Genomic DNA, 25,400 nt, shown 5'->3' on the forward strand with positions numbered 1-25,400 from the left:
CGTCTGGACCCCGAGAGCGTCCTAAGCAATGTTGTGAGGCGAAATTTTACCCCGCGTGTTCCAATTCACCAAACAATTTTGCCCCTATCTACATAATGGGGAAAAAGTGTGTGTATCAAGCCCCGCCCCTCATTAGAATGTCATAATGGTTGACTATGGGATGGAGGATGTGTGATGGGTATATGGGCACTCGACTATGGGATGGCGAATATGTATGATGGGTATATGGGCATGGGACTATGGAATGGAGGATGTGTGATGGGTATATGGGCACGGGTCTATGGGATGGAGGATATGTATGATGGGTATATGGGCATGGGACTATGGGATGGAGGATGTGTGACGGGTATATGGGCACTGGACTATGGGATGGAGGATGTGTATGATGGCTATATGGGCACGGGACTATGGGATGGAGGATATGTATGATGGGTATATGGGCATGGGACTATGGAATGGAGGATGTGTGATGGGTATATGGGCACTGGACTATGGGATGGAGGATGTGTATGATGGGTATATGGGCACGGGACTATGGGATGGAGGATATGTATGATGGGTATATGGGCATGGGACTATGGGATGGAGGATGTGTGATGGGTATATGGGCACTGGACTATGGGATGGAGGATGTGTATGATGGGTATATGGGCACGGGACTATGGGATGGTGAATATGTATGATGGGTATATGGGCATGGGACTATGGAATGGAGGATGTGTGATGGGTATATGGGCACGGGACTATGGGATGGAGGATATGTATGATGGGTATATGGGCATGGGACTATGGGATGGAGGATGTGTGATGGGTATATGGGCACTCGACTATGGGATGGAGGATGTGTGATGGGTATATGGGCACGGGACTATGGGATGGAGGATATGTATGATGGGTATATGGGCATGGGACTATGGGATGGAGGATGTGTGATGGGTATATGGGCACTGGACTATGGGATGGAGGATGTGTATGATGGGTATATGGGCACGGGACTATGGGATGGAGGATATGTATGATGGGTATATGGGCACGGGCCTAAGGGATGGAGGATGTATGATGGGTATATGGGCACGGGACTAAGGGATGGAGGATAATTATAATTTGCTATAACTAACCACAGTTAGTTACTATGCCCGGGCAGCGCCGGGCTCTTCAGCTAGTTTACAATATAACTATAGGATTAGTAATGGATAGGTGTCTTATAGACGCCTCTCCATTACTAAGCCGTGGGCTTGATGTCACTTGGCAATACAAAGGTGACATCAACACCACAAAACTGAACCCCACTCACCAGGGCTACAGGGAAAGTTTGAAGAGCTGGGCAAAACACCAGAATTAGCCCATATAATAGATGCGCCTTTTCTTGGGTGGCTGTGCACTTCTATTTTAGGCTGGGGGGGAGCAATATCCATGGCTGCTTACCAGTCTATGAATATCAGCCCTCAACTCTCTGCTTGAGCTTGGCTGGTTGTCAAAAATGTGGGGGACCCCACGTTGTTTTTTTACAATTATTTACTTAAATAATACGGCGTTGGGACCCCTCTATTCTTGATAACAGACTTGCTGAAGCTGACAGCTGAGGGTTGCAGCCCGCTGCTGTCAATTTTGCCTGGCTGGTTATCAAAATTACAGGGGAACCCCCAAGTCATTTTTTTTGTATTATTTATTTATAGCGCAGGCGGTGGCTGATGAATACTGCCATCAGCCGCTGTTTGCTCTTGTTGTTAACAGTTGAATTCAACTCTCAACATTGTCCCCTGCTAGCACTGATCGCAGGAGGAGCAGGGGACAGTGATGTGAGCTGTCTTTACTTCATCACCCTCCCCAGGGAACAATGCGAACAGTACCGCTGATTCCTAGGAGCTGGTATGTGTCATATTGATGACACAGGGATGTCATCAGTGTGTCATCAGTGCTGCTACCGGAAACACGTCTCAAAGAGCCCTTAGTGAACTCAGTCATTTACTGAAGTTTGACCGAATTTTGCCGATTTTTTGGAAAAGTGATCTGGAATCCGAACATGAATCCGAAAGTTCAGCGTTCATGCCAAATTTGAGATTGGTGAACATTTCCCCAACAAGTTCGCTCATCTCCAGTAACCATACTATCTTGTGGTTCATAGGCATAAAACTATACCATACACAGGAAAAAACTCTTTAATAAACTTTTTTCTGGTGACAAAAAAGAAAAATAATAATTTAGTTAGGGCTAAAATAATTGCAAGTCATTGCTTTTTCATGATAAAAACTGTCTAAACCCCGGTAATTCTTCATTATTCACTTTTCACCAAACCTGTTGATACTTCTCAAAAAGGGAAATGACTAATTTATCAAGGGCTAAAAGGAGCCAAGCAATTTCTTCCTAGGTTTCTAGGCACCAAATCATTTGCTACTCCACAAGAAGGGATAATTTTTGGACAACAGTGGCTTCTTCTGTGTATACCACCAGCGTATTAAGCACCAGCATGGCAGTCATCTGCCCTAAAAAAAAGAGATAATTTTTGGATTACAGTTGTCTATGTTGAGATCTTTATGAAGTTACTAACCCTCAGTTTGTGCTAGAGGGCTTGGAAGGGATTGAATACAGTCCTAGGAGACCTTAGAGTGTTACAAACATCTTTTCAGTGCAAGTAGAGGCTTTGGAGTCTAAGCGAGTCACTTAAAATCAAATTTCCCAGTCACTAATCTCTACTATGTCTCCATCTATTACAGTATGGGATGACTTTACCTTCCTTTCAATAATTTCACATCATCGAAGCTCAGATATTTCGGCCTCCTGCGCACGTCTCTCTCCGTCTTGTACCTAATGTTCTTCTGCTTCATATCTATAAAATTAGACAATTGTTAAAGAGAAACATCATAACCCAACGGGATATTCCACATTAACTTCACTATTGGGGGCTGATGACAAACATGTTTGGACCGTTCACTGAGCCTTGTGGCCCCTCTGGTGCCGACATTGGTGAAAATGCCGTTTATCAAAAATTACCCATGCCCGTACCTTGGTAGTTGATCTCATAGATATGGTTACCAGCACCGAATGGAATGACAGCATTGGCATTGGCAAGATATATGTTCTCCAGATATGAGGATGAGATGGTGACGATCATGGGATACACATTCTAAATAAACAGAACATCAAGAAAAAAATATTTAATTCTCCGGTCAGTGATGATTTTTATCAATGGCCACTGTTATGAATAGGTCACCGAGGAGGATGGCAGAAATAGGCGAGTCCAGCAGGAAACCAGAAAGGTTGGTCACTGAGCGGATTGCAGACCCCTTGTCCTAACAACACAACTAACAGTAGCCGTGGAGCGTACCTACGATGCCCTAGAGGCCTTGGCACAGCTGGAGAACTAATTAAGCCTAACGCAAGAAAGGTGAAATCTAACTGCCCCGGAGTAGAACCCCAAAGAAATAGATAGCCCCCAAACATATATTGTCGGTGAGACAAGATGAGGCACAAACACAGGCAGAAAATAGACTGAGCAAATGATGGGGCCCAAACTGTCTGTATAGGACAGGAAAGGAAAGACACTGTCTGCAATCACGCAAAAACCCTAAAAAATCCAACACGTCTGATGTACAAAAAACACTGAGGTCTCACGACCTCTCCCCCACTATATCAGCATTCTGGTGTGAACTGGCAGCAAAGCAAAAGAGACTAATATTACAGGGGACTGAACAAAGCTGTAACATATGGAGCGGGGTCCAGCACACCGCAGCAGGGACAAGCTGAACCCTCACAGCAAAGCAGAAAGAGGCAAAAACAGATCAGATGGAAAGAATTAGCAAATGAACAACTTAGCTGAAAAATGCAGGATCAGGCAGGAGACAGCAGACCTCAAGATGCACAAAAAGAACTAATCACCAGCAACCACTGAGAGAAGCCTGTTCACTTATATCCTGCCAGTCAGTGACACCTGATTTCCAATCATCGTCGTCAGGTGTCAGACTTTCAACCCGGCCAGCTCCACTACCAGCAGTAACCACCAGAGGGAGCCCCGACTCAGAAGTCAGATCCAGAGAATTCACAACAAGCCACCCTGATATCTATAAAAGGTAACTTAACTATAACATGTAGGATTGGTCTTCACATACTAAGCAGAGACCTCTTGAACCGCTTGGCATTTAGAACCAGGTGTAACCATAAACTCTGCACCTTCTACAGCTCTGCCCCTGAGGATCGCCCGTTATTATGTGCCCACTTACAGACTGTCCATATTGTGTCCAGCTGCCGTATTCATCCCTCCAGTACCACAGCCACTCAGTGGTCAGGACATATTCAGACGGCTTCACGACTGATGATACGGTGGAGAGACGACGAACCGGGTGACCGTCAGATCTCATGGTCAGAAAGTCAATCAGAGAAACCCTGTGGAGGAAAAGTGGCATAAGTAACCTGGTGATTCTACATCGAGAACGTGACCTACAGCAAGAAGATGACCGATGTCAGTGGCCATCATGTCTGGACACTTATGTGGAGTTCCTCTTTAGCTGTTGTACATACACATATTATAATCTGACGCTCGGTTCTGGGCGACACGCCGTACCTGTCAACCTTTGGGTCACAGTAACTTTTCTCAATCTCCTTCATGTTGGGAACGTCTTCCCAGTCGGTTCCTTTGTGAATCTGCCAGCGGTACGGCAGGTAGTAATGCATGTCCGGGCAATCCTCTGGGAATAAAGCAGATCCGAGTGTTACCTGCACATCCAATTATCTAAGCCTAAATCCAATAATCCCTCCCCGGGGGTCACTTACTTCCTAGGCTGCAATATTTCCAAAGATTAGAAAGACAGATCTCCGGGACCTCATTCTCCGACCGAGTCTGACAAACTACAAAAAAAGAAAGGTTAAATGTTTCCTTATGGAGTCATTTATATGGCGTCACCAAGTCACATCGAGACGTAGTTAGCGGCTCGTGGTGGATAATTGAGGTAGGTTGACTTTTAATCCTTAGATGACCTGCCTGTAAGGCCACATTCACACGCTCAGTATTCGGTCAGTATTTTACATCAGTATTTGTGGCCAAAACCAAGAGTGGGACAATCAGAGGAAATGTACGATAGAAAGACGTCACCACTTCTGCATTTATCACCCTCTCCTAGTTTTGGCTACAAATACTGATGTAAAATACTGACCGAATACTGACAGTGTAAATGTGTCCTAAGGAGGTTGAGAAGAAAAAATCCCCAAAAGACATAGGTTTGCAAATAAAAGGTGATAGAGCGAAGGTGCAGCATTATTTATACAAAGAATAAAGAGTAGCAACATAATTTTCTTAAGTTTAGACTACACCTTTGAAACAATGGTTAAAGATACAGCCATTACAATATCTAGTCATACCTGGAACAGGTGTCAGTGGCTGGAGCCAGGACTGGACTGGATTCTCCAGAGGAACAGATGGACCTTTCATAGGAGAATGATTAAATCTGGTATATGAAGATGATGGAGCAGTGGAAGGACCGGCTTCAGGTAGAGTACTTGGATTCGTGAAGGTAACAGCTATTGGAGGGTTGGATGGCACAGCAATGGAGATGATTGCTGGTTTCTCCAGAGGAACAGATGGACCTGTCGTAGGATAATAAATAAGTCTTTTATAACATGATGATGGAGCAGTGGAAAGACCGGCTGCTGGGGGGCTATTTGGATTTGTGATGGCAACAGCTTGTTGAGGAACTGATGGGCTGACAGCGGAGGTGGTTACTGGTTTCTCAAGATGAACAGATGAACCTGTGGAAAGAGAATCAAGGTTCACCATTGGAACTGTGCGAGGCACTGGCTTTGCTTGGTAAGAAGAATGACCATTAATTGGAGCATTACCTGGTGGAGCAATAACTGGTCCTGCCATGGCTACCGGTATAATACTTGGCTGGTAAACAGATATACTTGGGTTAGAAGATGAAAGCCCAGCTTGGTGAGGATTGGATGTGCTTGTAATAACATTGGTCTGTGGGTTCTCCAAAGGACAATGTGGACCTTTTGTAGGAGAATTAGCCAATATGGTAAATGATGATGGTGGAACTGTGGAAGTCTTTACTTTCGGAGGGAGAATTGGTTTTATAAATGCATCAGTTGATTGAGGGTTGGATGGGCTTCCAGTGCAGGTGGTCTCTGGTTTCTCAAGATGAACAGATGGACTTTTAGAGATAGAATCAACCAATCTGCATGGTGTAGTAGATGCTCTTGTTGGAAACTTCACCACTGTGGCTGGTGAGGGCACTGGTTTTGCTTGGGAAACGGAGGCGGCATTCGTTGGAGCATTAACTGGTTCTATGATAGTCACTGGTGTAGTAAGTGGCTTTGGCTGGGAAACACATAATTTATGGGTGGAAGACAAAAGGCCAACTACTGATTGAGGGTTGGATGGACTTCCAGTGCAGGTGGTCTCTGGTTTCTCAAGATGAACAGATGGACTTTTAGAGATAGAATCAACCAATCTGCATGGTGTAGTAGATGCTCTTGTTGGAAACTTCACCACTGTGGCTGGTGAGGGCACTGGTTTTGCTTGGGAAACGGAGGCGGCATTCGTTGGAGCATTAACTGGTTCTATGATAGTCACTGGTGTAGTAAGTGGCTTTGGCTGGGAAACACATAATTTATCGGTGGAAGACAAAAGGCCAACTACTGATTTAGGGTTGGATGGACTTCCAGTGCAGGTGGTCTCTGGTTTCTCAAGATGAACAGATGGACTTTTAGAGATAGAATCAACCAATCTGCATGGTGTAGTAGATGCTGTTGTTGGAAACTTCACCACTGTGGCTGGTGAGGGCACTGGTTTTGCTTGGGAAACTGAGGCGCCATTCGTTGGAGCATTAACTGGTTCTATGGTAGTCACTGGTGTAGTAAGTGGCTTTGGCTGGGAAACACATAATTTATGGGTGGAAGACAAAAGGCCAACTGACTGAGGGTTGGATGCACTTGCAATGGAGGAGTTTGCTTGTTTCTCCAGTGGAACAGATGGTCTTTTCATAGGAGAATTATGCAATCTGGTATATGCTGATGATGGAGCAGTGGAAGGACCGGTTGCAGGTGGGGTATTTGGCTTCATTATGGTAGCAAATGATTGTGGTACCAGTGGGCTTGTAATGGACGTGGTCACTGGTTTCTCCAGAGGAACAGATGGAGAAAGAGAATCAACCATTCTGCTTGGTCTACTAAGAGACAGTGGCTGAACATTGGGTAAGTCCAACAACTGTGGGATGGACACTGGTTTTTCTTGGATAACTGATGGATCATTCATGGGGTCATTAACTGGTGAAGCATTTGCTGGTCCTGCGGTGGGCATTGGTACATTAATTGTCTTTTTCTGGACAGCAGATATGGTAGAAGACGTAAGACCGGCTGGCGTTCCTGTTGGTGAAGTTATGGATGTATTGGTCATGAAGTAACATTGGATACGTTGACAGCAATTCAGATATAAAACAGACTACGATAAATAACATAGGGGTAGGAATGTGATAAACAATAATAAAAGCTAGCACCCACCTGTCATATGTCCGAAACCCACATGTCCTGCACACAAAACTCCCTGCCGAGTCCTTAGCTGATTCAGCCACTAGACCTCCTGTGATCACGTAAAGGGGCCACATACATCGACACGCACCCCACGTGACTACATATGCCTCCTGCTAGAAGATCTGAGGAGTGCAGAGATACTGGTGGGAACAAGCACAGGAACCGGCAGGGAGCAGCAGCGGGACAGGAGGATAAGCTTTTATCACGTTTCTTACCTCTTTTCTCCCATAAGATCCCATACTCAGCTGCTCTCCTTAGTGAGAACCAATAATTCACCCACATTACTGTGAACAAGGACCTCTTTTTAGTTCAGCCCTCGGTGACCCCACTCTGTGACTTGATGGGGTCTCCACTTGCTGCGCGGACTTGTTACACTGGTGGCTTCAATTACAGGACCATGCTGGTATCCATACGCTCTGCACCACCACACATTAATACATTAATAATGGCATGGGGGGCGCAGAGGTTGTATACTGGGGAGCATAGAACAATGGACAGTGTAGAAATTGTACCAAAACTTTTATCCCTGTATTTAATAATATTGTAGGAAAGAATAATCTCATAACTCTTATTTGACCTCTAATGTACAGGTATATAGAAATACACTAGTAAGTAGAGATGTAGCTCTATATACCAGAACAATATGCCTGTAAAGACGAAAAATACCATTTAACTCTTGAGATAGGAAGAAAACTTGTTACAGTATATTTAGTTTACAGATAAAGCTCCTGCTTGCGGTGCAAGAAGTCGTGAGTTTGTGTCCTGGGGCAGAGGCAGACCACATATAAAATAAAAAAAAAGAAAATTCTCCACTAAATATAAAGGAAAGATGATACAAGGGGTCCTGTATCATTAATATCATCAACAGGTAGTCAGGGCTGACAACCTCAAAAACAAGGAATACAGGCACTAAAAACACACATGTGACATGCACAAATGTGAACACGTCGATCAGACAATGCTCACACCACCCACTAACTGAGATACAACAAGAAAACACAGAATAACAGATTTGCAAAAATACTCTGCAATAAAAAATGGCCGTAATCAGCAAGTTCTGGATAACAAATACAGGGTTTAGTCAATACATTTTTTTGCACAAAAAAAATGTACACCAAGCTGCTCCACCACGTCAAGGTAACCCCTATCGAAGCAGTCCCTATCTAATGTATTAAAAACCTGAACATGTGAACAGTTTTTAATATGAACAGGATTCAGACAGGCCGCTCCCTAGTATGGGCTTGTGGTCTGAGACAGCTCTTATGTGCACGTGTGAGCACTGTCTGATCGACGTGTTGACATTTGTGCATGTCACATGTGTGTTTTTAATCCGTTTCTTTCCTTGCTTAGCATGGTTTGGGAGACCCCACCCCTCTCTTGTGTGACGTGCACATAAGAGCTGTCTCAGACCACAAGCCCATACTAGGGAGCGGCCTGTCTGAATCCTGTTCATATTAAACACTGTTCACATGTTCAGGTTTTTAATACATTAGATAGGGACTGCTTCGATAGGGGTTACCTTGACGTGGTGGAGCAGCTTGGTGTACATTTTTTTGCGCAAAAAAACGTATCGACTAAATACTGTGTATTTGTTATCCAGCACTTGCTGATTACTGCCATTTTTTATTGCAGAGTATTTTTGCAAATCTGTTATTCTGTGTTTTCAAGGAATACAGACACGTTGACAACAGTAATAGAGGCTGAGTTGGTGCTGTAGTATAAGGTGTGTGGGCTCATTACAATATATCAATGATGTTAACACCAGGGAACGAGGTTGTGAATGAACCTGCCAGTGACATGCCAAATAAACAAAGAAAAAACAATGTTAAGAAAATCACCCTCTCGCTGTACGAATATATGTGACTGAGATCCTATTATTACATAAGGAGAGCACACCTGCTGGTTCTTCCTGAATTCTTGGTAACTTTCTCTGTGGTGCGCGGTCCTCGGAATACTTTCTTTTATAATATCGTCTATCAATGATCGCTGCAGGGTTACACATCTCATGATCCATCATTCCTGCTTTCTGCACAATCTCGATGCACTTCACCTCACAAAGCATCTGAAAATTCCTGATGGAAACCTCAGACATCTGCAGGCGAGAGGCACCGAGATCCATGAGGTTGTGAGAGTGTTTACAAGGGTATCGGTCACATTCTCCACGTATGAAAAGATCACAAATGTGAAGATGGGAACAATCCTGACCGCGAACACACAGGTCAAGCATGTAACATCGGCAAACCTAAAGGAAAAGGCAACAAAGCAATATTTTTGTAAGGCAGTATTATAGTAGTTATATTCTTGTACATAGGGGGCAGTATTATAGTAATTATATTCTTGTACATAGGGGCAGTATTATAGTAGTTATATTCTTGTACATAGGGGCAGTATTATAGTAGTTATATTCTTGTACATAGGGGCAGTATTATAGTAGTTATATTCTTGTACATAGGAGCAGTATTATAGTAGTTATATTCTTGTACATAGGGGCAGTATTATAGTAGTTATATTCTTGTACATAGGGGCAGTATTATAGTAGTTATATTCTTGTACATAGCGGCAGTATTATAGTAGTTATATTCTTGTACATAGGGGCAGTATTATAGTAGTTATATTCTTGTACATAGGGGCAGTATTATAGTAGTTATATTCTTGTACATAGGGGCAGTATTATAGTAGTTATATTCTTGTACATAGGGGCAGTATTATAGTAGTTATATTCTTGTACATAGGAGCAGTATTATAGTAATTATATTCTTGTACATAGGGGCAGTATTATAGTAGTTATATTCTTGTACATAGGAGCAGTATTATAGTAGTTATATTCTTGTACATAGGGGCAGTATTATAGTAGTTATATTCTTGTACATAGGAGCAGTATTATAGTAGTTATATTCTTGTACATAGGAGCAGTATTATAGTAGTTATATTCTTGTACATAGGGGCAGTATTATAGTAGTTATATTCTTGTACATAGGGGCAGTATTATAGTAGTTATATTCTTGTACACAGGTGGCAGTATTATAGTAGTTATATTCTTGTACATAGGGGGCAGTATTATAGTAGTTATATTCTTGTACATAGGAGCAGTATTATAGTAGTTATATTCTTGTACATAGGGGCAGTATTATAGTAGTTATATTCTTGTACATAGGAGCAATATTATAGTAGTTATATTCTTGTACATAGGGGCAGTATTATAGTAGTTATATTCTTGTACATAGGGGCAGTATTATAGTAGTTATATTCTTGTACATAGGAGCAGTATTATAGTAGTTATATTCTTGTACATAGGGGCAGTATTATAGTAGTTATATTCTTGTACATAGGGGCAGTATTATAGTAGTTATATTCTTGTACATAGGAGCAGTATTATAGTAGTTATTTTCTTGTACATAGGGGCAGTATTATAGTAATTATATTCTTGTACATAGGGGCAGTATTATAGTAGTTATATTCTTGTACATAGGAGCAGTATTATAGTAGTTATATTCTTGTACATAGGAGGCAGTATTATAGTAGTTATATTCTTGTACATAGGGGCAGTATTATAGTAGCTATATTCTTGTACATAGGAGGCAGTATTATAGTAGTTATATTCTTGTACATAGGGAGCAGTATTATAGTAGTTATATTCTTGTACATAGGGGCAGTATTATAGTAGTTATATTCTTGTACATAGGGAGCAGTATTATAGTAGTTATATTCTTGTACATAGGAGCAGTATTATAATAGTTATATTCTTGTACATAGGGGCAGTATTATAGTAGTTATATTCTTGTACATAGGGAGCAGTATTATAGTAGTTATATTCTTGTACATAGGAGGCAGTATTATAGTAGTTATATTCTTGTACATAGGGGGCAGTATTATAGTAGTTATATTCTTGTACATAGGGGCAGTATTATAGTAGTTATATTATTGTACATAGGAGCAGTATTATAGTAGTTATATTCTTGTACATAGGGGCAGTATTATAATAGTTATGTTCTTGTACATAGGGAGCAGTATTATAGTAGTTATATTCTTGTACATAGGAGGCAGTATTTATAGTAGTTATATTCTTGTACATAGGAGGCAGTATTATAGTAGTTATATTCTTGTACATAGGGGGCAGTATTATAGTAGTTATATTCTTTTACATAGGGGCAGTATTATAGTAGTTATATTATTGTACATAGGAGCAGTATTATAGTAGTTATATTCTTGTACATAGGGGCAGTATTATAGTAGTTATATTCTTGTACATAGGGGCAGTATTATAGTAGTTATATTCTTGTACATAGGGAGCAGTATTATAGTAGTTATATTCTTGTACATAGGAGGAGTATTATAGTAGTTAAATTCTTGTACATAGGGGTCAGTATTATAGTAGTTATATTCTTGTACATAAGGGGCAGTATTACAGTAGTTGTATTCTTGTACATAGGAGCAGTATTATAGTAGTTATATTCTTGTACATAGGGGCAGTATTATAGTAGTTATATTCTTCTGCATAGGAGCAGTATTATAGTAGTTATATTCTTGTACATAGGGTCAGTATTATAGTAGTTATATTCTTGTACATAGGGGCAGTATTATAGTAGTTATATTCTTGTACATAGGGGCAGTATTATAGTAGTTATATTCTTCTGCATAGGAGCAGTATTATAGTAGTTATATTCTTGTAAATATGGGGCAGTATTAGAGTAGTTATATTTTTGTATATAGGAGCAGTATTATAGTAGTTATATTCTTGTACATAGGGAGCAGTATTATAGTAGTTATATTCTTGTACATAGGGGCAGTATTATAGTAGTTATATTCTTGTACATAGGAGCAGTATTATAGTAGTTATATTCTTGTACATAGGGGGCAGTATTATAGTAGTTATTTTCTTGTACATAGGAGCAGTATTATAGTAGTTATATTCTTGTACATAGGGGCAGTATTATAGTAGTTATATTCTTGTACATAGGGGGCAGTATTATAGTAGTTATATTGTTGTACGTAGGAGCAGTATTATAGTAGTTATATTCTTGTACATAGGGGGCAGTATTATAGTAGTTATATTGTTGTACGTAGGAGCAGTATTATAGTAGTTATATTCTTGTACATAGGAGCAGTATTATAGTAGTTATATTCTTGTACATAGGGGGCAGTATTATAGTAGTTATATTGTTGTACATAGGAGCAGTATTATAGTAGTTATATTCTTGTACATAGGGGGCAGTATTATAGTAGTTATATTGTTGTACGTAGGAGCAGTATTATAGTAGTTATATTCTTGTACATAGGAGCAGTATTATAGTAGTTATATTCTTGTACATAGGAGCAGTATTATAGTAGTTATATTCTTGTACATAGGAGCAGTATTATAGTAGTTATATTCTTGTACATAGGGGGCAGTATTATAGTAGTTATATTGTTGTACGTAGGGGCAGTATTATAGTAGTTATATTCTTGTACATAGGAGCAGTATTATAGTAGTTATATTCTTGTACATAGGGGCAGTATTATAGTAGTTATATTCTTGTACATAGGGGCAGTATTATAGTAGTTATATTCTTGTACATAGGAGCAGTATTATAGTAGTTATATTCTTGTACATAGGAGCAGTATTATAGTAGTTATATTCTTGTACATAGGGGCAGTATTATAGTAGTTATATTCCTGTACATAGGGGCAGTATTATAGTAGTTATATTCTTGTACATAGGAGCAGTATTATAGTAGTTATATTCTTGTACATAGGGGGCAGTATTATAGTAGTTATATTGTTGTACATAGGAGCAGTATTATAGTAGTTATATTCTTGTACATAGGGGGCAGTATTATAGTAGTTATATTGTTGTACGTAGGAGCAGTATTATAGTAGTTATATTCTTGTATATAGGGGGCAGTATTATAGTAGTTATATTGTTGTACGTAGGAGCAGTATTATAGTAGTTATATTCTTGTACATAGGGGGCAGTATTATAGTAGTTATATTCTTGTACATAGGGGGCAGTATTATAGTAGTTATATTCTTGTACATAGGGGGCAGTATTATAGTAGTTATATTCTTGTACATAGGGGCAGTATTATAGTAGTTATATTCTTGTACATAGGAGCAGTATTATAGTAGTTATATTCTTGTACATAGGGGCAATTTTTATTGTATAAAACCCACAAATACAATTAAAATAAACAGAATTCTTCCTTAATACAAAACATAAATTCTCATGAATGCATCAGACAATAATTACAGAACTAAATTAATACATTAGGAATAAAGGTAACTTAGAGTTCACTCCTGCGGAAGGAAGAATATGAAATAAACACTTTTAGTAACACGATCATGTTATTATCCCACAGACACATTCCTCCATAGTTTCTCATTACTCTGACTTTTCTTTATCTCTATCGCTCTTATCCATCTGAGCTCGGACAGTATCTTTGTGGCTGCGGTGACGGGATGGAAGGGCTCGCTGTGGAGGGACACTCGGGTTCTCATGTGCCAGTGGTAATACTTAATGGTGGTAATGATCAGGTACATTGTCCCCCTGTCGATGTTACCGTCAGTGGATGGGACTCCATAGATAATGTCAGGGTAATTCAGGGACAGCAGTCTGGGGATTTTCAGCTTGGTCGATACTTCCGTCCATATTTCCCTACTTCCCCAGCAATCACAAATAAAATGCTCCATGGTTTCCTCTTGCTGACAACCAAGGGGACAGTTCCGATCCAAAACACTTAAATATTTTAAGTTCCCCCTCACAAAGAGCTTCCCATGTAGCGACAGCCAAGCAATGTCAAAAAACTTTGCTGGAAGTCGCCTCCCATTGAGGAATCGGAGACTGTCCTGAAGGGTCCTGGTGGCACAATCCCTTAGGGCCAGTGGAGAGTGGAAGAAAGTCCTACATATATGAGCACACAGATCTTTCCTCGTATTACTCTCAATGTAAGACTTCTCCAGTCCCCACTTCCTGACACACTTCAGACCATATTCCAGATACTGGGGGAGGTGGTCACCTGTCCATCTCCTCCTCTTGAGACTGCCGCCTCGCACCCAAGATTCCGCAAAAGGCAATATCCAATACCTGATACTATTTACCCACAGGGAGCTACTGTTTGAATCCATGCTCCCAAAATTTACTTTCAGAAACAAGGAGTCAAAGAAAACCCTTGGATTCAACATATCCAGCCTGCCCTCACTCCGCTGTAGGTACGTTATACCCCTCTTTATCAGGTTCATCCTGTTCCCCCACAAGAGCTGGAAGAACAGGCTGAGGAGCCTCGCCGAGAAGGATTCTGGCAAAGGAAAAACGACAGAGACATACAAGAAGACGGGGACCAGGTAAGTCTTCAACATAGCAACCCTTTCTCTGTAGGTCAGCCTCCAGTTCTTCCATCGCTGAACCTTTGCATTTCCGGTCTCCAATTTTTCCTCCCAATTTAGGCTGGCATTATCTTCCCTCCCAAATTTAACCCCTAAGATCTTAATATGGGTGGAGGCCTTAACAAACTGCGGCAAATCAAAGTCTGGGTCAGATTGCAATGTCCACAGAGCTTGACTCTTCTCAAGGTTGACCAGAGACCCGGAGGCCTCTGAGTAACTTCTGATGGCCGCAGATAACATCTGCACCTCATGAGGATTAGATATCACCAGCGTCACATCATCCGCGTAGGCAACCACCTTCAGAGGCGGGCAGTGGGGGACCGGCACACCCCAAAAGTTACACTCCTGCAGTGACCTCAAAAACGGGTCTATGGCAAAAACATACAGGAGTGGACTCAGCGGGCAGCCCTGTCTCACCCCCGCCTCAACTCCAAAAGTGCCACCCTGCCAACCATTAATCAGAGGAAAGCTCACCGCCTCTCTGTACAAAGTCTTCAGCCAATCCACAAATTGTCCTGGAATACCATACTTTGACAAAGTGGCCCACAGATAATCATGATCAACTCTGTCAAAGGCTTTAGCCTGGTCCAGACTGACAACATATCTCCCACACCGCAGAGCTTTACATCTCTCAAACATCTCCCGTATCGAGATGACCGCTCCAGAGATGTTCTGCCCTTTTACCGTGCCAAACTGAGAGCCTACCAACAGTGCCAAGGACAAACAGACTAACCTAGAAAACAGGATCCTTGCCAGAATCTTCCTGTCAACATTCAAGAGGGCAATTGGCCTCCAGTTCTTGATGTCGCTCGGCTCCTTACCTTTAGACAGCAGAATTAATGAGGACACTCTCATGGATGGAGGCATCAGGTGATTTTCCAGACAATTTTTGTAAACATTCACAAGAATTGGAGCCAGGAGGTCTCTGAATATCTTATAAAATTCTGCTGTTATACCATCCGGGCCTGGTGCCTTCTTCAGATGTAACTTATCAATGGCCTCCTTAACTTCCTCCACCGTTAATTCTGCAGTCAAAGGAGAAAAGTCCTGATCCTCTAGTATCAGGCGCTGGAGTTGCCTCCAAGAACTGAGTCATTTTATGTTTATCCAAAGCCTTCCTCTGAAACAAGTCAGTATAATAAGATTTCACAACCCCCAGGATACCCTCCCGAGATTCCTGCAATACACCCTGGGAGTCAATGAGACCTGTGACCAATTTATTGGCCACCCGCTCCCGGCAATTCTCAAAGGGATCAGGTGCCCCTAAGACCCCATAATCCCGTTCAAGAACCAAGGAGGTATACCTGCTGTACTGATACTGCCTTATCTCAGATTTCAGCCGGTCGATCTTCTCTTGGTTACCCCCGCCCTCCGAATACAGTGACTCCAATTCTTTGCGCAGCCTTAGGTACTGGCTATACTTACTCCGGCCTTTCTTAACTGATAGTCTCTTCAAGAGGTATCTGATATCATCCTTGACGTCCTCCCACCAGTCGGCCATGTTGTCATAGAAGTCCACTCTCTGTAGATGACCCTGCAAAAGGGAGTGGACACACCTCTGGACAGAGACATCATGGAGGAGGCCGGAATTGAGTCTCCATAACCCCCTACCAACATCAGCTCGCTTAGTGGCCCCCAGGCAGAAATATAGGGCAAGATGGTCTGAGTATGTGACGACTCTCTCACTCATGGCACCAATCACTTCCATGGGACTTACAAAAGCCAGATCTATTCTACTGCCTCTATTGGAGCAGGAATAGGTTAATTTTGGCTTTCGTCCTCCCCGTTTAAAGACGTCACCTAATCCGGCCTGCAGGACTATGTTATTCAAGATCCTACCATCCCTCGTCACGGTTCTACCTGAGGAGCTGTCACCTGATGTCAGTATGGCATTAAAGTCCCCCGCCATTATCACTGGAAGAGAGGTGAACAGATAAGGCTTGACATCATTAAATAACTGTATCCTGTCAGTCACTGTCTGTGGCCCATAGATGTTAATAAGCCGGAGACGCCTCCCATGGACAGTGACTTCCAGGACCAGACACCTTCCCATAACCACCTCCGTCATCCTATGTACTGTCACATCCCTGGTGCTAAACAGAATGGCGACCCCGGCGTACGGCTCCACAGCCAGTGACCAAAAAGAGGGACCAGACCGCCATTCCCTCTCAGCCTCCCTCATGAGCCCCTGAGTCGTCAGCCGCGTCTCCTGCAGAAAGATGACATCTGCGTCCAGGTATCGGAGATGGTCATAGACAGCGTGCCTCGTCCTCCTCACCTTAATGCTGTTCACATTACTGAATGTTACTTTTAATGAGAAGTCTGCCATCACAATACCACAACAGAGGAGCAGAGATGTAAAAGCCGCCATCATAAGTCTGGGTCACAGATGTTCTGACTACCACCGGTCTCCATGAGATGTTCTGACTACCACCGGTCTCCATGTCAGACTGTATCTCAGTGTCAGCAAGTACAGGCTTCCGTTTTGTAGGGGGATGGTCCGCTACGTCCCTGTCATACTCAGTCTCTATTCTTTTTATCTCTTCCTCCAAGTCCCCATCAGACTCAGACAAAACATCAAACTTATTGGACACGACCATCACACCTGCCGAACTCTGGACTTTTTTCCTGCCACCCTGGCTAGTGACATACTCCTCCTCAGGTTTACGGGAGGCCTTGTCCTTTTTCTTCCTTTTTACCTGATTACAGCCACTTTCTTCAGCTAGAGATGGTGATACTGAAGTGGTGGCTACATGTGGCTGCGGGACCTGAGGGATGACCTCCATGCTCCCCTCTGTACCCTCTGTGCAAAGCTGCTCTGATGTTACCTGAGCGGACCCCTGGTGGACCTCTGACCTGGTCAGTACTGTCCCTGACATTAAAGCCTCCTCCTCCTGAGCCTCTGTCCCTGTCACTAACTCCTCATCAGGAAGGAGCTTGCATATATTGTGCCAGGCATCAGGACAGTCCCTGTGAGGGTGGCCGACCTCCCCACAGAGGTTGCACCTGATGTTCTGGCAATCTGCCGCTAAGTGGCCGACTTCCCCGCACAGGCTGCACTTTACCACGGTACAGGTGTTTGCCAGGTGACCCACTTTACCACACTTAAAACACTTTCGTGGCTGCCCAGGGTAGAAGCAAACCCCCTTCTCCCTCCCGATAAAGAAGGAGTTGGGTAAGTGAGCCGTGATATTGTTGTGCTGGCGCAGTTTCACCAGCACCTTCCATCCACCGGTCCATATACCGTCCTCATCCCTGTTTTTGGTGAGGTCGGAGACAAGGTCACAATGCCTCCGGAGCCACACCACAATGTCCTGCGGGGGAACAGCCTCACTCCAAAAGATGATATTAACCGTGGCGGTATCTGGCTTAGATATTGGAATGAAGCTGAACTTATTCCAGCCATCAGCGTCCCTGAACTTGGGGAAATTGGCCCAGAATCTGTCCAGCTCAGACATAAGCTTAAAGCTGATGTCATAGCCCTGTCTGTCTGGCAGATTGATGACCGCCAAGATATTAACCGGCGCAAACCCCATCTGGCGGCACAGAAGCTCCCTGACCACCAGCCTCCTCTCCGGCAGATCCTCCTTGGCACCTCTGTGCCTGAACCGCACCACATTCCTCCTTTTGAAAGCCTGCCCGGTGTAATTGGCGCCGGAGGTAAAGGACGGAGCGCCGCGGCTCCAAACATTACTGGGAGGGACCTGTGGGGCCACACTGGGCTGACTGACAGGGCGAGGGTCTGCAGCGGAGGGGCTGCACCTTGTGTGCTGGAAACCAAAGGGGGGAAATCACAGACATTTTGCACATTATTATTATTATCAATCTCAAAAGCGTCATCAGGATGCGCAATATCCACCACAGTCTCTGTACCCCCTTCAGCCCCCAACCCCACATGAACAGTATCAATATCCCCAGAATTAGTGCTCTCCTGGGCTCCAACAGTAGATGCAGTCTCATGTCCACTGTCTTGCTGTTGTGCTGGGCATGCTGGGACTTGTGGTACCGCTGGGATCTGAGCCTCTTGCTCCTGCTTGGGGTCTGCCGCAGGTAGTTGCGGCTGCTGGTGCAGTATCTGACCCTCCTTGAAACAGAAGCCAGCGGGCTGCAGCACCGGCCGTACCTGCTGCCGGGTCCCCCCTGGGACAATGTCTGTGCGGGAACCAGCAGAGTCCTGCGTGTAGGACCTAAACCGCTCCTGGTTCCTATATGTCTCTGCCAGGGGCCCCATCCTCGCCAGCACACAGTCTATGTCCCGCACCACAGTCGCCAGCTCTACCCCCAGTGCATTCAGTCTCTGGTCATATACAGAGTGATCCCCAGGATTAGCAGCCTTCAACTTGTAAATGCAGTCAATTTCTATTTGCAGAAGATTCCTCTGCTGCTGCAACTCACCCATCCTCCTGACCAGTCCTGGTATCTCCTCTGCCAGCTGTAGCTCTGGGGCACGCGGCGGCTCCTTCTGGGGTCTTGCTTTAGGGGTAGACACGTTGGTTTTTAATGTCGCTGGTTTTGTGACTCCAGCCTCCGCAACACTTTTACCGCTGCCACCAGCCTGCAACCTCGTGCGTCCAGAGCTCGCCATGCTGGTCACCACATGTCCCAGCTGAAGGTTCTCCTGGAGTGTTTGCTTCTCCAGAGATGTCGTCTCTGTCTGCCTGGAGTGAGCTGCACACCTGAAGCTGGTGATGGACTCTGCCTCACCTTCTGTGCAGCCACCTGCCCTCCAGCACTCAGGTTCTCAGCAGAAGATGCCTTCTGGGATTTCCTTCCAGGCTCTGGACACTGTTTGCCTTGACTGGCCGACTGTTTAACAGAAACATCCTTGCACACAGACAAAGCTTTCTCCTGTTTCTTTCCTGTGCTGAACTTCAACACAGGATCTTTCTCCATGCTGCTGGGACTTCCATTCTGAGGTTTACTTTCCCCAGAGGCAAATCTGGGATTTCTATCCACAAGAGAAGGATGGGAGTTTCCTCCCAGTGTAGGCCTGGAAGTCTGGGCCTTGCTTGGGGAGCTTCCCCGCCCAGGGTGGCCCCTCCCTGGGCTTGCTCCAGACATCAGGAGAACCACAGACACATAACCTCACAGCAAGGAAGCAGTATTATAGTAGTTATATTCTTGTACATAGGGGCAGTATTATAGTAGTTATATTCTTGTACATAGGGGCAGTATTATAGTAGTTATATTCTTATACATAGGAGGCAGTATTATAGTAGTTATATTCTTGTACATATGGGGCAGTATTATAGTAGTTATATTCTTGTACATAAGGGGCAGTATTATAGTAGTTATATTCTTGTACATAGGGGCAGTATTATAGTAGTTATATTCTTGTACATAGGAGGCAGTATTATAGTAGTTATATTCTAGTACATAGGGGCAGTATTATAGTAGTTATATTCTTGTACATAGGATCAGTATTATAGTAGTTATATTCTTGTACATAGGGGCAGTATTATAGTAGTTATATTCTTGTACATAGGGGCAGTATTATAGTAGTTATATTCTTGTACATAGCGGCAGTATTATAGTAGTTATATTCTTGTACATAGGGGCAGTATTATAGTATATTCTTGTACATAGGAGCAGTATTATAGTAGTTATATTCTAGTACATAGGGGCAGTATTATAGTAGTTATATTCTTGTACATAGGATCAGTATTATAGTAGTTATACTCTTGTACATAGGGGAAGTATTATAGTAGTTATATTCTTGTACATAGGGGCAGTATTATAGTAGTTATATTCTTGTACATAGGGGCAGTATTATAGTAGTTATAATCTTGTACATAGGGGCAGTATTATAGTATATTCTTGTACATAGGAGCAGTATTATAGTAGCTATATTCTTGTACATAGGGGCAGCATTATAGTAGTTATATTCTTGTTCATAGGGGGGCAGTATTATAGTAGTTATATTCTTGTATATAGGGGCAGTATTATAGTAGTTATATTCTTGCACATAGGAGGCAGTATTATAGTAGTTATATTCTTGTACATAGGAGCAGTATTATAGTAGTTATATTCTTGTACATAGGGGCAGTATTATAGAAGTTATATTCTTGTACATAGGGGCAGTATTATAGTAGTTATATTCTTGTACAGAGGGGGCAGTATTATAGTAGTTATATTCTTGTACATAGGGGCAGTATTATAGTAGTTATATTCTTGTACATAGGGGCATAGAATCATAGAATCGTAGAGTTGGAAGGGACCTCCTGGGCCATCTGGTCCAACCCCCTGCTCAAAGCAGGATTCGCTAAATCATCCCAGTCAGATGTCTGTCCACCCTCTGTTTGAAGACTTCCATTGAAGGAGAACTCACCACTTCTCGTGGCAGCCTGTTCCACTCATTGATCACTCTAACTGTCAAAAAGTTTTTCCTAATATCTAATCTGTGTCTCCTCCCATTCAGTTTCATCCCATTGCTTCTAGTCTTTCCTTGTGCAAATGAGAATAAAGTTCATCCTTCTACAATGTGACAGCCCTTGAGATATTTGTAGACAGCTATTAAGTCTCCTCTCAGTCTTCTCTTTTGCAAACTAAACATTCCCAAATCCTGCAACCTTTCCTCATAAGACAGGGTTTGCAGACCGGTCACCATTCTGGTCGCTCTTTTCTGAACTTGCTCCAGTTTGTTGATGTCTTTTTTAAAATGTGGTGCCCAAAACTGGACACAATATTCCAGATGAGGTCTGACCAAAGAGGAGTAGAGGGCAATAACGACTTCACGTGATCTAGACTGTATGCTTCTGTTAATACATCCTAGAATTGTATTTGCCTTTTTTGCTGCTGCATCACACTGTTGACTTATATTCAGTCTGTGATCTATTAGTATACCCAAGTCTTTTTCACATGTGCTGTTGCTTAGCCCTATTCCTCCCATTCTGTATATGCTTTTTTCATTTTTATTGCCCAGATGTAGTACTTTGCATTTCTCCCTGTTAAAAACCATTCTGTTAGTTGCTGCCCACTTCTCCAGTTTATTTATATCTTTTTGAATCCTCTCTCTCTCTTCTCTAGTATTAGCTATCCCTCCTAGCTTTGTGTCATCAGCAAATTTAATCAGTTTACCCTCAATTCCTTCATCTAAATCGTTGATAAAGATGTTGAACAATACAGGGCCCAGGACAGAGCCCTGTGGTACCCCACTTGAGACATTCTTCCAACTGGATGTGCAGCCATTTACAACCACTCTTTGGGTCCGATCACTGAGCCAGTTATGAATCCACCTAACAGTTGCCTTGTCCATTCCATACTTAGTCATTTTTTCAATAAGGATTGTATGAGAGACTTTGTCAAATGCTTTGCTGAAGTCAAGATATACTGTATCTACAGCATTTCCTTGATCCACCCAATCAGTGATTCCGTCATAGAAGGAAATTAAGTTAGTCTGACATGACTTATTAGTTACAAACCCATGCTGACTCTGTTTAATCACTTCATTCTTATCCAGGTACTGACATACATGTTGTTTAATAATTTGTTCAAAGATCTTTCCTGGTATAGAAGTCAGACTCACCGGCCTATAGTTGCCTGGGTCCACCTTCTCCTTTTTGAAGATAGGAACAACATTTGCTCTTCTCCAGTCTTCTGGGACTTCTCCTGTTCTCCAAGAATTTTCAAAGATTATGGAGAGGGGTTCAAAAATTTCTTCTGCTATCTCCTTCAGTACTCTGGGGTGTAATTCATCTGGACCTGGAGACTTGAATTCATTTAGGTTAGCTAAGTGTTTCCTCACTGTCTTTCTGTTTATAGATATCCTGGATTCTTCTATTCCCTTAATAGGACAGTGAAGAACAGTTGATGTTACATTTCCTTTCTGAGAGAGAACAGATGCAAAATAGGAATTTAAAAGTTCGGCCTTCTCAACATCCTGTCTTACCATTTCATCATTTTCATCCTGTAAAAATCCTATAGCATCTTTGACTTTTCTTTTACTTTTGACATATCCCCAAAATCCTTTATTATTGCTTTTGACATCTCTTGCAAGCCTCAATTCATTTTCAGCTTTAGATAATCTGATTTGTGCCCTGCAGGTTCTGCAGACAGCATTATATTCTTCTTTAGATATGCCTCCCTCTTTCCATTTTATAAACATTTTTTTCTTCCTTTTTAGCATGTGCTTAAGTTCTGTGTTCATCCATCCTGGTTTCCTTAAATGCTTCCTATTCTTCTCTCTTTTCGGAATTGTTAACAACTGTGCTTTGAGAATTTCATTTTTCAAGATTTCCCATCCTTCCTGGACATTTTTGTCTTTAAGGATATCCAGCCATTGGATCCCTCTCTTTCTGAATCCCTTAAAATCTGCCTTTCTGAAATCTAACCTTGACGTCTGAGTCTTCACAGGTCTTCCGCCTCTAGTTATCCTAAATTCTAAAATAGCATGGTCGCTACCTCCTAGGGTCCCAGCCACTTTTACCTCCTCAACCATTTCCTCCCTGTTTATAAGGATTAGGGCAGCATTATAGGATTAGGGCAGCATTATAGTAGTTATATTCTTGTACATAGGGGGCAGTATTATAGTAGTTATATTCTTGTATATAGGAGCAGTATTATAGTAGTTATATTGTACATAGGGGGCAGTATTATAGTAGTTATATTCTTGTACACAGGGGCAGTATTATAGTAGTTATATTCTTGTATATAGGGAGCAGTATTACAGTAGTTATATTCTTGTACATAGGGGCAGTATTATAGTAGTTATATTCTTGTACATAGGGGGCAGTATTATAGTAGTTATATTCTTGTATATAGGAGCAGTATTATAGTAGTTATATTCTTTTACAGAGGGGGCAGTATTATAGTAGTTATATTCTTGTACATAGGAGCAGTATTATAGTAGTTATACTCCTGTACATAGGTGCAGTATTATATTAGTTACATTCTTGTACATAGGGGGCAGTATTATAGTAGTTATATTCCTGTACATAGGGGCAGTATTATAGTAGTTATATTCTTGTACATAGGAGCAGTATTATAGTAGTTATATTCTAGTTTATAATAAAGAATATACAGTAAATGTGATTTTGTTATACTGACCTCAGGCAGCATTATGTTATCATTCTGAAGCAGAAGATACTTTATCTCCTCTATATTCAGTGAACAAATCCCATTCACTTTTAAAACTGACTGATTGTGGTGAGCTGAAATATCATGAAAGAAACTGCAATGAGATCTGAAATTAAAAAAAGAGCACATAATTCATTTCATGAAGAAGACAACAATTTATTCCCCGGTCACCCACCTCCCGTCCTGTACATTACTCCCCGGTCAACACCTCCCGTCCTGTACATTACTCCCCGGTCACCACCTCCTGTCCTGTACATTACTCCCCGGTCACCACCTCCTGTCCTGTACATTACTCCCCGGTCACCACCTCCCGTCCTGTACATTACTCCCCGGTCACCAGCACCCGTCCTGTACATTACTCCCCGGTCACCACCTCCCGTCCTGTACATTACTCCCCGGTCACCACCTCCCGTCCTGTACATTACTCCCCGGTCACCACCTCCCGTCCTGTACATTACTCCCCGGTCACCACCTCCCGTCCTGTACATTACTCCCCGGTCACCACCTCCCGTCCTGTACATTACTCCCCGGTCACCACCTCCCGTCCTGTACATTACTCCCCGGTCACCACCTCCTGTCCTGTACATTACTCCCCGGTCAACACCTCCCGTCCTGTACATTACTCCCCGGTCACCACCTCCCGTCCTGTACATTACTCCCCGGTCACCACCTCCCGTCCTGTACATTACTCCCCGGTCAACACCTCCCGTCCTGTACATTACTCCCCGGTCACCACCTCCCGTCCTGTACATTACTCCCCGGTCACCACCTCCCGTCCTGTACATTACTCCCCGGTCACCACCTCCCGTCCTGTACATTACTCCCCGGTCACCCACCTCCCGTCCTGTACATTACTCCCCGGTCACCCACCTCCCGTCCTGTACATTACTCCCCGGTCACCACCTCCCGTCCTGTACATTACTCCCCGGTCACCACCTCCCGTCCTGTACATTACTCCCCGGTCACCACCTCTTGTCCTGTACATTACTCCCCGGTCACCACCTCTTGTCCTGTACATTACTCCCCGGTCACCACCTCTTGTCCTGTACATTACTCCCCGGTCACCACCTCCTGTCCTGTACATTACTCCCCGGTCACCACCTCCTGTCCTGTACATTACTCCCCGGTCACCACCTCTTGTCCTGTACATTACTCCCCGGTCACCACCTCTTGTCCTGTACATTACTCCCCGGTCACCACCTCCCGTCCTGTACATTACTCCCCGGTCACCCACCTCCTGTCCTTTATATTACTCCCCGGTCACCATCTCCTGTCCTGTACATTACTCCCCGGTCACCACCTCTTGTCCTGTACATTACTCCCCGGTCACCACCTCCCGTCCTGTACATTACTCCCCGGTCACCCACCTCCCGTCCTGTACATTACTCCCCGGTCACCACCTCCCGTCCTGTACATTACTCCCCGGTCACCACCTCCCGTCC

General features: G+C 43.1%; 1 protein-coding gene across 1 annotated transcript in view; it reads right to left on the reverse strand.

Annotated features, from left to right (window-relative positions):
• LOC141048575 (uncharacterized) overlaps positions 1-25,400 on the reverse strand; it is a 126,327-nt gene that overhangs the window by 33,829 nt on the left and 67,098 nt on the right. Inside the window, exons 17-25 of the mRNA XM_073544292.1 lie at positions 23,929-24,064; positions 9,421-9,766; positions 5,830-7,359; positions 5,353-5,739; positions 4,768-4,842; positions 4,559-4,682; positions 4,218-4,380; positions 3,004-3,124; positions 2,731-2,827 (exon numbers count right to left, since the gene is read on the reverse strand). Coding sequence (XP_073400393.1) covers positions 2,731-2,827; positions 3,004-3,124; positions 4,218-4,380; positions 4,559-4,682; positions 4,768-4,842; positions 5,353-5,739; positions 5,830-7,359; positions 9,421-9,766; positions 23,929-24,064 — 2,979 coding nt within the window. The remainder of the gene's footprint in view (positions 1-2,730; positions 2,828-3,003; positions 3,125-4,217; positions 4,381-4,558; positions 4,683-4,767; positions 4,843-5,352; positions 5,740-5,829; positions 7,360-9,420; positions 9,767-23,928; positions 24,065-25,400) is intronic.

The sequence above is a fragment of the Dendrobates tinctorius genome, unplaced genomic scaffold, assembly GCF_039654945.1.
Source record: "Dendrobates tinctorius isolate UK_male_01 unplaced genomic scaffold, ASM3965494v1 ptg000136l, whole genome shotgun sequence".
NCBI classification, from domain to species: Eukaryota; Metazoa; Chordata; class Amphibia; order Anura; family Dendrobatidae; genus Dendrobates; species Dendrobates tinctorius.